This window comes from Buteo buteo, chromosome 3 (assembly GCF_964188355.1).
Source record: "Buteo buteo chromosome 3, bButBut1.hap1.1, whole genome shotgun sequence".
NCBI lineage: Eukaryota > Metazoa > Chordata > Aves > Accipitriformes > Accipitridae > Buteo > Buteo buteo.
This window is the reverse complement of record NC_134173.1, coordinates 13,695,008-13,711,358: the sequence shown is the minus strand read 5'-3', so window position 1 is coordinate 13,711,358 and position 16,351 is coordinate 13,695,008. Positions and strand designations below refer to the sequence as shown.

General features: G+C 38.2%; 1 protein-coding gene across 1 annotated transcript in view; it reads right to left on the bottom strand.

Moving 5' to 3' along the window:
* Nucleotides 1–16,351, bottom strand: part of NETO1 (neuropilin and tolloid like 1) — a 68,007-nt gene that overhangs the window by 24,516 nt on the left and 27,140 nt on the right. Inside the window, exons 5-6 of the mRNA XM_075024290.1 lie at nucleotides 4,560–4,601; nucleotides 4,321–4,448 (exon numbers count right to left, since the gene is read on the bottom strand). Of these exons, the coding sequence (XP_074880391.1) occupies nucleotides 4,321–4,448; nucleotides 4,560–4,601 (170 nt within the window). The remainder of the gene's footprint in view (nucleotides 1–4,320; nucleotides 4,449–4,559; nucleotides 4,602–16,351) is intronic.

Genomic DNA, 16,351 nt, shown 5'->3' with positions numbered 1-16,351 from the left:
CTTCATCCACGAGCACAAGTTTCTACTTCACATGTGAGAACAGAAAATGTTTTGGTTTAGTCAGATTGGTTTATAAAGACTTGTAGCTCTGCAATTTGCTTCACCACGTGTTTCCTCCCAACCGTCTAGGCAATGCATGCCCAACAACCCAGTCTCTCCAGGCTACAGCCGGTCCGAAGTCAGGCACCTGGAACTAAAAGCTTCATCTCTCTATTTGGTCAGGTACAGGTATACAAGGTCCACCATGAAAACAGTGACAAGTGATTTAGAGCCTCTACCAGGTAGCAATACCTATCCTTTGTAAATACGCAAGTGTCTTGGTCCCACCTGAGCTTTTGGCTCACGCCTGGCCTCGCGCCTCTCCGCTCCAGCCTCACACATCGCCAAGCTGCTGCCTGGCCAAAGCTGGGGCTGGCCCCATGGCCACGGGTGAGCCCAGCCACCACCACAGCCCAGCTCTCCTCTGCAATAATATGTCAAAACTAGATACTCACTAATTAAGCCTTTCAGTTTCTTAAGCTTTTTGTTAAGTCCTGCATCCTATAACCTGTAAAGATATCTTCTTCACTCAGCAGCATGCTCAGGTGCGGCATGAGAATTAAGCATCACTTTGTCTAACTAGCTTACAACTTCATTTTATTTCGTGTACTGTACATGTGGAGGGTAGCCTCACTATTTGCTCAGTCTAAATGTACCTCTTGCTCGTTCCTCCTGAATAGATGACTTCCACTGGACTGCATTCAAATGAATGTTTGTCTATCTGTACTTTGGATGCTCTTTCCTAAGCTGCCCAGAGCTTCTGATTATAAGCACTGCTTGCTGTTTTTTCCAAGCATCAGAACACCATCTTTGTACACATTTTGTTACTTTTACTGTCAAATTCTGCTGTCTTGTTTTTTTCTACAAAACCTCTTGGGGAACAAGCACGATACAATGGTACCTTGCTGGGAAAGTTACCCACCAAAGGGAGCACTACCTGAGCACAAACGTGTTCTGTTTTCCTGGGGGGTCTTGTCAAACTCTGCTAACACATCCAATATAGAAAAATGCTTGTCGTCGATGTTATCCTCCAACATCTCACCCTTAACAGAAAGTGAGAAAACACTATCATTCATTTTCTTGTTTTCTATTCATAAATAAAGATTCCTTGCCGATCCACTGCTGTAGCCAATGACATCTCTGAAGTTTTTCAAATCCCAGCGCAATAAGCTTATCCACTTTTTCCTTTGGGTTTTGTTCTACAGTGAAGAATTTTGGGACGGGGAAGTTCCTCCAGCTCTTTACTGTTCTGAATGGGTTGGCACATTCGATCAGCAGCTCTCTTGATTTCCCATTCTTGCTCTGATTACCAACTGAAGTCAGCTTCTACCCGAAGTGCAGAACCCACAGTATTTCTGAACTCCAGATTCACAGCTATCTTACTCAGCAGGAACTGACTTCGAAGGATTACAAGAAACACACACTTTGCAACCAGCCACTGTCAAATATAAGGCTCCAGGTCTGTGTATAGATTGAAGTCGTGTTTAAACTGCCTTCTGCTGTCTCCTGCACTTCCCAAAAGTTTCAGTTCTGCATGCATTGTCAGCATTTTATTTTTTGTGCTTTAAGGTAATCAGTTATGGCTCTATTTAAGTGTGTGCAAGAAACGTGCTGTTCTCTGTCCCATTCCAGCTTGCTGAGGATAGCAGCAACCTTACACCCAGACTGTCAGTTTGAAGCTCAGACATAGACATCTCAAGTTCATACTCTCTGACTGATCTCATTGCTCATATGTTGAGCTCAGACTTGGCTTGAATCTGGAACTGCAAACCAAGGAAAGGACTTGCATCTTGCTTCTGCAGACAGTTTAGATTGGATGAGCTTAAGCCAAATGAAATTGCAAGCAGCCCACATTCTGGCACAGTTTAATTAAGAAACTAAAGATATAAAGATCCAACCCAAACCCTGTCTGAGAAACTCTGGCCTTTTAGGCATAGTTCCCAGCAACAAACTGTGCAGCCCAGAGTACAGGAACATGTGGATTTAAAGACATCTGCTGAGTTCTTACTGTTCTTAGCAGGAGAGCCTGCTTTCATAGGTGCAAGCTGCCATAAATTAGAATGATGTCACTGAATGATTGTACTGAATATGTCGCTAGTTCAAGGTTAGATAAGCACAAAGGAAGCTGACTGTAAAATATGGACAATAGAATCCAGTTCAAGTGCTAAATTGGACTTAGCCCTCTAAGATGAATCTAGGCTTGAAAACTGTTTTTTTTTTCCTGGCTTGCTGAAAAAGCTTTCAACTCCACATGTTAGGAAACACTGATTTATATGCTTTTATATTGCCCTATCTCTCTACCCAGTGAATTCTGTAAGATGGGAGCAGCAAGATTTATCAAGAGATGACCCACCCCACCCCTCTGCCTAAAGGCAGGTAGGATTAGTAATGTTTCATTACCTAACCTGCACTTTAAGATGGGTAGCAATGCTGGCTGAACAAACTTCCTTAACCAATCATTCCTAATCCTCTCCCTGCTGTTTGAAATTTTCTTCCCTAGTATCTAACCTGAATCTTTCTTTTGGAGTGCAGGACCATGGCTTATCCCATAGACATGGACAACACAGTATTCCTTCCTCATTGTACAAGCCTTTTATTATCTGGTATCATGCTCCTTCACAAAATCTTCTAGATGACATTAAATAACTTCCAGTGTTTCCACAGGTTTTCTAGAACTCTCTCATCACTCTCCCTTCCAGATGCTCTTCAGCTGGTACACACTTCTTGGTATACACAACTAAATGCAGGTACAGAAGTTCATGAAGAACGAAACAGTCTTTAATCCTCTATTAACAGTGGTAGTGTGGCATTCTTCTGTTACACACTGTGTTTACGGTCATGCAGCTACACAATTTGTATTTTTACATCAGGACTGAAATGTGGATAAATCCTACAGGTAAATAAATATTTCTAGCAGGACTTTGAATCGTACAGAACTTTAGTCAAGTAAGAATATCACAATGACATTATCTGACTAACCAAGCATAAACTGAAATTAAGACTATAGGACAATTTTATTGGCTTATTTAGTTGTACTGATTCTAATAAGCACAATTCTAGTTTTGTGTTTACCTGTTTTCTTTCTATTAATACCTAAGTAAATAACATATGCAATAATAATTCATCAGTTCAGTCATTTCATGTCTATAGCTACTTACTGCAGCAAAGTGGGAAACTCATCTACTTAATTGAAAACCTCTATGAATATCGAATTTATCCAAAAGTTTAAAAAAAAAAAGAGATTAAAGTATATTCTGGAAATAATTTATCTGTAGTCTTTATGAGCCAACTATTCAACTACACTCCTAAACGTTCACAATAGAAAAATGCTGATACTAATGACTTTTTCTCTTCTGGAAACCCTTCCTCCTCCTTATTCAATACCAAATGCTGAAACAGTTAGATATATTCAGTACAGTCTGCTCTGAGATTACACAAAAACCCCCTTATCTCTTTAAAGATGGCAGAGATTATTGGATATATAAATCCTACCTTGTAAAACCTTTCCTGTCCAATAAAAGACATCTAGAAATAAATATAATATGGAGTTGTCTTTAACTCAGTGAATGAAAGTAGGTGGAAGACACAAAGCTGTTCCAATTGCAAAGAGAGGAGAAACAGTAATGTAGCCAGCAACAATTAATCCATATAATAACTGATAAGCCACGGATAAGAGAGGAACTCAAAGATAATCCAAGAAAAGAATTGTTAAATTCATTGCAACCCTCTCCTGTTTGTTACAAAGGCATGGCTTGCTGACTGTGGTGGGAGAGAAATGAGAACACTATCTCTTTTTGTCTGTGGCTCTAAACCAAAGGAACTAAAGGTCTCATACACAGGAATGTGAATTTACCTTGGCTCCATTTTCACAGTTCCCAGATGAGAAACAATGAAGACCTTAGGAAGCCAGCAGTGTTCCCTTAGTAGTCTCTATATGAGGTATTTGAAATATATTGAAAACTAAAGTGATAAGATTACCTCCCACTTAAGAAAACACATTGATTCTTTAAAAATATGAGCAAAATTAAAGATGAATTTAAGAAAATTACTTATGGCACAAAAAGCACATTAACGCTGCCCACATCATTATTTATAGAGAAAGAAGGTTATTTTGGCTGAGGTGACAAATTACCCTTCCACAGCAGAAGGAAGAAAATAGTTTACAAGTTCAAGCTGTAAAGTTATTAAACAAGATCTGACTGTACTAAGAAATGCACAACATATTAGAAAAGTCAATTTCTTAAATTAAATGGCAAATCAGCAAGTGGATGAAGGACTGACCTTGGATCGGGGTGGTGCTCGGATGTACCATTTACAGTCTACTGCTTCAGTTTCAGAAGCTTTTCCTTCTTTGACAATTTGTACAGATTCCACAATTCCTTCAGGTCCTCCCATCTCAAACTCACAAACTGAATAACAAAATACCAGAAAAAATGAAACCTGAACAGCAAACAAAAATATTTTCTACAGCAGAGTGCAAAGGCCTCCAAGTTAAAAAAAAACCAAAACAACATACCAACCTGGCAATGGTTTCAAAATGCCAAGGTCCTTAAAATCTGGATCTTAAAAATTGAGAAAGAGAAAATTAGTTTTGTTCAATATCTTGGCTATAATGTCAATGTGCTAAAATTTGACAATGCACTTCAGTGATATAATTATACATACATTTCTTGGAAATGAGAAATGTTTCAAAACTATGGCAACACACTATTAATGCAGAAATTATTGATACTATCATACCAAGTTCTTTTTTTTCTGTTACAAAATCCTACTTTTCTCTATCTCTCTCTTTCAGAAGAGTGAGTTCAAAAATAGTTCTGCATACACTAGCAAGCAAGAACATCACACAGCTAACCACATGATATTTTAATACATCAGTCTAATGAAAGAGGATATATTTACAGATCCATTCAGAATCCTTTTGCCTATTTTGCATTTTGCAGTATAACATGCAACTTAACTACAGAAATCTAAATTTCATTCTGTGTTTATGAATATTCTGCCATCCCTATTGACAAAGAGGAGACACTTTCTTTGACAGAAGCATCCATTTGGCCTTCCTGGAATAAATGCCATAAGGTTTTACCATTGTGCTAACCAGGTAATAAGTGTAATACATGTGCTATTTTCAATCAGATAAGCATGATTATATTTACTGCCTGAGATGCTTTGTATCATGCTTTTACAGCCAGATATAACACATAGGTGAAATCAGTTTCGTCTTAGACATATGCTTCAGTAGACAACTATCCACAGACAAACCATCATTTCACAAAATTTGGCCCAGTTTGAAGGTACTGCCCAAAACCAGAAATGTGAAAGAGGCTAAAGTATTTCAAGAGAAGATGATTTCTTCAGAACAGACTGGTCTTGTCTGGATGGTTTTTATCACTTGCATTGCTTTTCTGCCTAAAATGAATGTTCTGCACTGTTTTTCTCATTTTCAGGAGAGAAAAAACAAACAAACAAAAAAACCAAAACTCAAGAGAAATCTGCTGGCCTTTACTTTTTTTCTGGAAAGTTGATAGGATCTGGTCTTCTGAAATCAACGATAAACACCTATATACAAACACTCTGCATTAAGCTTCTCCTGAGCCACAAACATAGTGCCCAGGCCTCAAAAGGATTGGACAAGATGAAAACCAAGGTAGAGTGTGAGGCATGTAGTCTACTCATGGAACTGATCTTATTGTTTCAGGATTAGGTCAGTGCAGAAAAAGCTATAAACAAAACAATTAAGAGAAAGTTTGGAAGTAGGAAATGCATCAAATGAAAAAAAAAAACCCAAACCCAACCCACCACAAAAACTGCTGTTCCCCTCTAGCCTTAGTTGAGTCAGGATAATAAGAATCATAACCAAATAATATCCTGGAAAAGTCTAGTGCTCTATAAGCAAGATCAGCCATTTTAACCTGAAGAGGCAGAATGTGTTGACTTAAAAAATTGGAGTTGCAAAATCACTTTTTTAAACTGTCCCTCTATAACCAGGCTGCTGTTGTTCTTCCCGGTTATCTTTTACAGTTGCAGAATATAAATCGTGAGTAAATACTCATGAACTTAAGGGACTGCAAATATAATTAGCATTAATTGCTAAGCAGTTTTGTAGATCAGTAGATAGATATGATAACCAGCAACACTAAGTATAATTAAATATTGCAGTTAATGTACTCAGATGTTGATATCTAGTGCTGACAGCAAGATACTTAAAGGAAACCTACTTTGACTACTGGTCCAAATTAACATCCAAACTGTGTCTAGTGTAACCATTACCTATCTTCCTTTTGCTGAGTTTGCAAGGATCAGTCTGATTTACTGAAAACACTCCCCCACGTTAACAAAGTACAGAGGTGGAAAGAAGGAGAAAAAGCTCCTGACAGGATTTCTCCCATAGAAGGATGTCCTGGTTTCAGCTGGGATAGAGTTAATTGTCTTCCTAGTAGCTGGTACAGTGCTGTGTTTTGAGTTCAGTATGTGAAGAATGTTGATAACACTGATGTTTCAGTTGTTGCTAAGTAATGTTTAGACTAAAGTCAAGGATTTTTCAGCTTCTCAAGCCCAGCCAGAGAGAAAGCTGGAGGGACACAAGAAGTTGGCACGGGACACAGCCAGGGCACCTGACCCAAACTGGCCAACAGAGTATTCCATACCATGGGACGTCCCATCTAGTTTAGGAACTGGGGGGAGTGGGGGCGGGGGATCCCTGCTTGGGGACTAGCTGGGTGTCGATTGGTGGGTGGTGAGCAATTGCCCTGTGCATCATTTGTACATTCCAATCCTTTCATTATTACTGTTGTCATTTTATTAGTGTTATCACTATCATTATTAGTTTCTTCTTTTCTGTTCTATTAAACCATTCTTATCTCAGCCCATGAGTTTTACTTCTTTTCCCACTTTTCTCCCCCATCACACTGGGTGGGTGGGGGGGAGTGAGTGAGCAGCTGTGTGGTGCTTAGTTGCTGGCTCAAGTTAAACCACGACAAAGGAGTTCTTATATAAAGGACCACTGGTAGCAAGAATCCAGACTGAAGGATAATCTAGACCATGCAATTTGACCCACAAAACAATTCTGAAAGTATGTTCTCATTTGTTAACAATACAGTAACATTGGTAACAATGCACATAGATGTGTACAATCTGTTAAAATTCTAGACATATGGTAGATCTTGCTCAGTTTTGAAAAATAATCTTTTTTGCGATCTTTCAACTTCTCAAGAGGGATAGTGAAATAAAATCTATGTCACCTGACACCCTTCATTAAACATGAATAGTATACCAATATTATTATAATAAAAACAACAATCTGTAAATAACGTCTTATCCGAGATGCTGAAAATTCTGCCATCTTTAAGCCTATTTACCCAGCAAATGTTTGGTTTTTAAATAGTCTACCATTAAACAGATTATACTTTAGCAGCTCTTCTGTATGTAATTCAATCAAATTGTTATTATCAGTCTGGCTGAGTCAGAACCCTTTTCATGATATCTAAACACTGACTGGCTAGATTTTCCGATAGACAGATAGTCCTGATGAAAATCATGTTCCCATTAGGAAAACCTCCCAAGACAGGAAGATTTTGCTGTGAAAAATAAGGTTGATCACCTATAATGAGAGAGAAAAATAGGAGGCAATTGGCCTTGAGGGGAATGCGAGACATGTACATATTTTTATGGGAATCTCCTTAATGGGGAAATGAAATATGTGTAAAGAAACCCAGGAATTTTCATAAGAAATGAGAAAATGTGTAAAGGTTATATAAATGGAAGACCTTGCATCCAAAAGAAGTTCTGTGGCTCTTTCCTGAAGCATTGAACATCTCTTTTAAAACCAACCAAAACCAATAAAATAATATCCAGAAATTCCCTTTGGTGATATATTACAACCTATTCCACAAATAACAGATTCCTGCAATGTTCAGTTACTTTTGGCTTTTCTGTAAAGTCTCTGTGAAACACAGAATTACATCTGAAACTTCTTATGAGATGCAAAAATCTGTGCCAGGTTATTTAGAGTTACAGGCAAATGAGCAGAATGAGAAATTTTAGAGTGGCCTAAGGAGAAAATGGCAATAATCTGTAATTTCCTTAACCATTAAAAAAATGCAGTGGATGAGCAGACAGTGAGGTGGACTGGAAACTGGCTGAACAACCAGGTCCAGCTGGAGGCCAGTAATGAGTGGTGTACCCAAAGGGTCAATAGGGGGTCCAATCCTGTTTAATGTCTTCATTAATGATCTGGATGATGGAACAGAGTGTACCATCATCAAGCACGACACAAAACTGGGAGGGGTGGCTGATATACCAGAGGGTTGTGCTGCCATCCAGAGGGACCTCGACAGGCTGGAGAAATGGGCTGACAGCAGCCTCATGAAGTTCAATGAGGGAAAGTGCAAATACCTTCACTTGGGGAGAAACAACCCCTGGCACCAGTATATGCTGGGGGCCACCCAGCTGGAAAGCAGCTTTGCAGAAAAGGACCTGGGGGTCCTGGTGGACACTGAGTTGAACATGAGCCGACAATGTAGCCTTGCGGCAAATAAGACCACCAGTATCCTGGGCTGCATTAGGAAGAGTGCTGCCAACAGGTTGAGGGAGGTGATCCTTCCCCTCTACTTGGCACTAGTAAGGCCACATCTGGAGTGCTGGCTCCAGTTCTGGGCTGCCCAGTACAAAAGCAATATGGAGCTACTAGAGACAGTCCAGCAAAGGGTCATGAAGCTGATTAAGGGACTGAAGGTCTCTCATATGAGGAAAGGCTGAGTGAGCTGGGACTATTCAGCCTGGAGAAGAGAAGGGCCAGAGATGATCCTACCAATGTCTATATAAACCTGAATGGAGGGTGCAAAGAGGATGGAGCCAGACTCTTTTCAGTGGTATCCAGTGATGGGACAAGAGGCAATGGGCACAAACTGAAACATAGGAGGTTCCGTCTGAACACCAGGAAACAGTTTTCCACTGTGAGGGTGACTGAGCACCAGAACAGGTTGCCCAGTGTGGTTGTGGATTCTCCATCCTTGGAGATACTCAAAAGCCATCTGGACATGGTCCTGGGCAAGAGTCTTTAGGTGACCCTGCTTGAAAAGGAGGTTGGACATGATGACCTCCAGAAGTCCCTTCTAACCCCAGACATCTTGTGATTCTGTAATAACTAAACACCAGAATTGGCTAATATTGAAATAACTAGTCGAAAGACAAATTTAAGGTAGTAGCAGAGGTTAGACAAATCTATCACAATACAGACTTGTTTTGGTGGGATTTCCTTTGAGTCCTGTGAACATATATATCCAACCTGGAGAAACGTGTAATATTTAGGACTGGTTTCAAATGGATCCACTAGGTCTTCATGGGAGCCTCTAAAGTTTTGAATGCTGACTATGGGATCTATTCTATACCTGGCCCATGGAAACCATGCTACATTTCTTTATTTTTATTTTCACTGTTAACATACCACAAGTCTGGCTTTTCTAAGCAGCTGGCAAGCAGGGAGTTTATTGCAAAACCAGGAGGACAATTATAATGAGTTAGGGCACCTGATTGCTCAAAAATCTTTTGAAATAAAGAAAATTGTAAAGTAAAAGGGGATTTTAGGTTAACTGGATTAACTCTTCAAAAAGAAGAAGAATGTATTTATTTACATAAATGACCTTGTTTACAAGTAAACTGCAGCATCTTATATGGTTGCCCAGCTGTGGCATATCCACTCAGAAACTTATTTACCCACCTATGCATACAGGTTTGCATGCACTCTCTCAATTTAAGTCACTTGCACAGAAGGTGAAATTGTTTAAAATTCTATTACTTAAGTGATTTCTGTAAGAGACAGGTAGATAGTATCCAATAGAAACAGGGAAAATGCATAAAGTTCAAACTAATTACTAGCAACAAGATATTCCACTGGTACTTATTATTACAAATCTATTTTAAAAGATCAAATTTGGAATAAAAAATCTACAGCTATCAAATTATTGAAATTGTCTTCAAAGATAGATTCCGCAACGCTTTTAAAAGTAATTTTAAGTCATACAGAAAAATTACGGTATTTTCTTTCCAATGCACAAATTTGTGAGAAAACCTCTCACATTTTATTCATCAGTTTCTTTAGCTTTTCACATAAGGTTCGTTTGGACACTTTCTTACACTGTCAATGTCAAACCTGTTGCTTGTACTGATAGAAATAATAGATATCTCACTCTTGGAAGTCAAATGATTTAAGTCAACAAAAGTTTCAATATCTCTTTCAAAAAATGGAAGATCAAGCTGGTATGTTCCTTAGCATACGTGGACTAGAATATACTTAATTACAGAGAATTTTTTATATCTGAAATACAGTATATACAGTGAAGAATATGAGCAATTGCTGTATGGTCATAAGTCAAGATGAAGGAAATGTGTACTGCAAAATCCTGGTGCAGATATGAGACCTGGTTGTGATTAAATTTTGAGGTATTTTGCTTTCTTTTCTTCTATAGATGAGAAATGAAGAAATTTTTTGATCAAAGTATACACTACAAAGGGTTGATGTTTGAAACATAAAGGAGTTTTTGCTGTTTGTGAATACAAAACCCTCCTTTTTAAATGGATATATACACAAAGTAGTCACAATATGTAGAAACCATATTTCCCAATGATAAATAGGGAAACTGTCCATTTTTATTCATTGAACAGATAGCTGTAGATACATCTTTTCATTTTCCTGTCTTTGAATGACTAGAAATAGGTTTTCAACTTCTATCTATCAATATTTAAGAAATTTAACACATGCACGTAGTTCTCTGTCATAGAACTTATTAGAGACCTGATTTTACCTGTAAATGCTCATGGAAAAGTAAAGACAATTGCACTATTCAGCAAGCCTCCAGTTATTTATTTTCAAGTTTATGAAGTCAGGTTCTTTTACAATGATTTCTGGAAGCCTAAACCAGTCTTGCCCTCTTGAGGGGTGAAATATAATTCTCTGTAAAAGCAAAGCTTGCAGAACTCAGTACAGAACAGCAGGGTTATTCTAAGGTATTTTATGTGGTTGCCTCCTAGTATTTGATGATAAAGTAAAAATGCTGGAAGATGATGACCACAAGATTTTAAAAGCATAAAAATCTGCTCGAAGAATCACTAAAGCAATTCTAAAATAGAAAAATATTTCTATAAATAAACATTTTTGTGAGGTGTACAGACAAAGGGGACTTAGCTATTCTGCTGGAGAGAGTAAAGGAAAAGTACTAAGTAAAAAAATCCTAAGTGAAATAGATGTGCAAAACCACACAAATTATTGTCTTGTTAGCCAAAAATGAAATTTGTTCTGATGAATTTTTCAGGTCTGTAGTCTTGTTGATACATCTGTATCTGTATTAAAGATACCAAAGGATCTTCAAAGAAAGACCATAGTTTGCTAGACACCCTGAAAAACAGTTCTATAATAGTTATAGCTGGCAATAGTATGTACTGTATTTGCTCTTTGTTTTCTATGTTCTTTCTTTTAAGACAATATTGTGAGCAAGGGCAGCTATTTTGGAGGCTACATATTTATAAACTAAACCAATGCTTCTCAAATTTTTCACTCCTTAGCACAGTCATGAAAGAATTCAAAGGTGATAAGTGCAAATGTAGAAGTGAATATGACTCTTGCTGTTTCACCTTGCAGTTCTACCTGTTATTAGATCAACAAGAAGCCATATAAACACAAATAAAGCAAAAAGATTTGTACTCTGGAGAAGTAGTTTGAGAAACTGTTTTTGAGAATGTAGGTCCATAAGGAGACACTACTTTGTCTTGCTTTTGGTGATCTAACTCACAGTAAAGTACACTAAAGCTACTATTTGTCTTAGGAAGAAATTTTATAAATGAATGCTGCAAGCAGTAGGTGAAGCAAAATCCTATTTAGAAAAATACAGTCAACTTGCTCTAGTTACTTTAACCAGATTCCATATATTGTTGAAATAACACAAACTGCTGCCCAGAAGTGCAGAAGTGTGATTTCTAAAATGATTTTTTTTTTCTTTGTCACTTTTACTAATCTCAGCTCATACTCACAATCGAGGTGTCTTTATAGTGTAATGAATATATCATACTGATTTAAAACCTGCACAGCTATGACCTCATTAAGATGAGATATACTGCAAGTTTAAGCAATAGCCAGATATTTGTATACCAAAAGTTAATACTTGTTTCTTTAACATCCATTTGGAGATGAAAAAGCAATATCATCAGAAAAAGAAATTCCATGTCTTTGCACAACTTCTTGCTAATACTGGTCAAACTGGGCAGACAAGAAGTGCCTGAATGACTGGAACAGACCACACGATTACAGAGGTTGCAGCTAGATTTGTCCTTTCATGCACAAAATGGCAGGCTTTGAGATCTTAGCCTGCTTGCCTCCCGAGTCTACTCTGTAAACTGTTTAGAGTAGGTTCTTGCTCTAGTGTAAATTCTGTATGGGTTGGAACCATGTTAGAAGGTAAGAGGACTCACGAGAGCCTGGGTCTCATCCTCAAACGGTGTTTGGACTATTTGATATGTGCACCTAAATCCCAGAAGTAAGAAGTGCTTCTTGGAACCGACCTAGTGAGAAAGGAGAGCAAGAATGGGCAACAGTGTCATACTCAGGCTGCTGAGTGGAAAGAGGAAGTCTGGGAGCCTTGATGATATGTGTGGGATTATGTGACATCATTTTTATTATGTTAAATATTTACACTAGCAGCTGAGTGCTCCAGTTAGGCATCATATTCCCCTTATGCACCACACGGTGTGTGGAAACAAAGAAAAAAATGATCCTATGACAAATATTTCTGGGGCTGCATATACCTTTATTGGCCAGTTGCCTGGAAATGGGTGAAACAAGACGGAACAAGCTCAGGAGCCACTTTATCTGAGCAATACAGCCTTGCTGCGACAGTGCAGCTGACCGGACCACCAGGACTGACTATCAAGGGCAGCACCTTGTGTGCGTCCCCCCCAGGAAATTATCCCAGTGGCTTCCTGTGATTGACTAACAGTCTCTGAACTTGACTAGGAAGAAAGATGTGCAACATAAAGTGCTATGGAGCTTTTCCTGAATTATGTTGAATACTAAGTACAGCCTAGTCATGCAATTTCAGCGCCATACTACTAAGGCTCAGGATTTGTCTCACTGGTTTGCTAGAGATGACTCCTAGCTCAGCCCAAGGAAATGACACTTTAAGTTCATGGCAGAAGCGTAGGGGAAACTATCCAGAGGGTTTGGCCACAACTGGTTGCTAGGCGTTACTTCTTCAGATTGAATCAATATATACATGGTTATTGCTTGCTACCATTGAGTGTTAAATCTGCATATCCTTTTCAGAGAGGCCATTCATGCTGTATCAGTCCATAGAGTGGACTTCCCAGGAGAGAGGGAACTTATAGGAATAACTTGGTGATATAAAGTAACCTTTGTTATTTTATCATAGGAGAAATGCTTTCTCCTAGTTTTACCTCAGAACATTCAACAGAATGAATACATTCACTGCAGTGTTCCCAATTCTTTTGAAGAGCTGCATCTTTTTTCAGCTATTATAGTCAACAGAATATATTATTTGTGCTATTTCATATAGTACTGAATAACCTGTAGTTGACTGCACATTAAGACACATTTCCAATACAAACAGAAATATCAACATAGTTTTTACACCTCCTAACATTCCCCTGCTGCAGCTGCCCATGCCAGCTACGGCATGTATGCTATTGGCATCTTTTTGAAGATAACTGCATCTCACATGAGAAGGTCAAATATCTCCTCTAGTTTCCACATGCATGCGTCCATGTTTCCATATTGCCGTCCACTTTAACAAAAGATTTCTTGCACCGCCTCCAAATATTTTTCTCTTACAACCTAGCAAAGGACCAGGTGATCGTTCGCTAAAGTGAATAACCATGTCAGAGAGCACTGGAAGGGAACTGAGTTTTGTTTATAAAAACAACTGATTGCTTAATCATCTGGCCTTGTAAGATACCAGAAAAAGATGAACCTGACACAATACTCCAGAAAATATGATCCTTAGAGTGGAAACAAGTGAAATAGCTGTAGACAAAAAGTCATTCATTAGTTTACTGTGCAACTGCTAGATATTTGAAAGTTATTGGATGAATTATGTTGTAGTGCTTTCCTATTACAAAGTCTTTGTAAGATTCCAAAAGCCAATGTCACAGGATGTTTTCAAATTTATTCTATATCCAGAGTAGAAATCTGTTGGTGTTTAGGATCAAAGGGAGAATTCTAGGTTTTCATCCCCACTGGAACCTGAATGCTTTCTTTTAAAGGAAAAACTAAAAAACCCTACAACATATCAAAGGAAGAGTGAAATTCATTTGTTAAACCAAATTGTCAACTCTAGTGGTAATTATATGTTCCCACCACAGACACTTTCAGTGAGCAAGAAAAGGAATTCTAAAAGCCACATAGCTCGATGAATTGCTGAGGAAGGCATATCAACACCAAGTCCCAGAAACAACTGTGGGAAAAATAAGTCTTCTGTCCTGTCCTTTTAGCATCCATGGCAGTATAGCTTTCAGTGACACCAGAGCTTTCCTTCTCATTCTGCTACTTCTAGGTTTCCTGCCTAGAAATTGTCCTTTCAGGGAGTACTGAGCTGTTGGCCTCAGCAGTTTTCCCAAATGTACAAAGCCCTCTCTACAGAATGAGAAGAGAGGTTTTCATCAGCTTTAGCTACAGAGTATACTGTGGTGCTTCCTTGGAGATGTTGTTGCACTTTCTTTTGTTTCTTCATCTTTTTTAACAGCATAGGGTAGCAGTTTTCTCTGAGGAAGAGTTTCAGTATAGTCCAGTTGTCAGAAAGAAGATAACTCTGTGTTAAACTGTGAATTGCTACTTAAATTACCCACAAACTTATGAATTTTACATTTTATTATGCAAGATAACATTCAGATATTTAAAGGATATAAATAATATATGGGAAGGGAGCAATAACCCTTCCACTCTTTCCAGTATTATGAAATTCAACTTCTCCTGAGATTATGGGAGGAAATAATTTTTATAAATTTTTGGTTAAGTAAAGCTTTACAGCTAGGTTTTTGGCCTTAGTGTTCATCTGCTTCCTGTTGGTTACAGCTTCATGAGGGTGACATTCCCTTTTGTTCAAATAGATTGTTTTTCTCCAATTTCATGCAATTAAAAGTGCCAGAGAACAGTTCAAACCATGATTAATTGCCAATACTGACCTAGAGTAGATTTAGTCTGTTAGAAAAAAGGCACTAGGTCAGCTGGGACTTCTATTATTTTGATGAGGAAAATCCTACTGTATGCTTTACTATGTATTTGAATAAAATAAACATAATTCATACCAACCCTAGCTCCAAATGGTTTCCCCTTGAATTAATGAATAAAGATTGTTGCTCATCAGTAACAGTAAGACATGTTTTGCTGCATGCTCACATGAAAAAAATCACCAGGATGATAAATTCTAAATCAAAGGGTGTTGTTTTCAACCTTTTTAACTTTTTCTTTAAACAAGATCCTTCTAATGGATCCTCAGTCCTCTTTGCATATCATTTATGCCATGTGCTCTGTGTTCACTAACCAATTTTCAAACTGGTTTGTCATGAACATCAGCAAACAAATGGCTCTGTGGATAACTGGAGGTCTGTAACCTAGAGTTTGAATACAGTTAGATGCATGTCTATAAAAACTCAGTTACCACTGACTTTTCCTCACCCCAGAAACTCCAGATCCAGCTATCCCTCAAAGGGATTATATTCAGTATAGATTAGTAAATTTTTAATTCTATTACCATAACATGGGAATTTAGATTAAAAATTATAATTTCCATGGAATTTGACAGATTTGCAGTTTTTCTCCTCTATTCAAAAGCTACCAGTCTGAAGCAACTATCTGATTTCCACTGGATTTACTCACAGTTTTAATATTGATTCTAACAGAAGCAGGTTTAGGCCCACAATCTGAGTTGAATTTAGCAATTGATTTATTGAGCATGACATTGATTGACTGGCTCAGCCTCATACAGGGAATGAAAACTGGTTTTTTTGCATCACATTCACCATGAAAAAGACATTGTGATTCAGTGAATCACACTTTGGAAAGGCAGTGTTCATAAGTCCTTATGCCTACTTTATACAATAGCCAATGTTGCCATTAACTGGCTGAAGAGACTGGGAAAAGAACAGCAAAGTGGGTGTTGATTAGAGATTGCCCAGTTCTTCTACTGATGTGGCAATATTTAGAAGAAATGAGGTATCAGGACAGTTTTCACTTTCAGCCCCAGCAGGTCAAACATGATGGTCAGTCACAGCACTCGGGATTTTTAAGTATGGGTCAGCCGCTTATCCA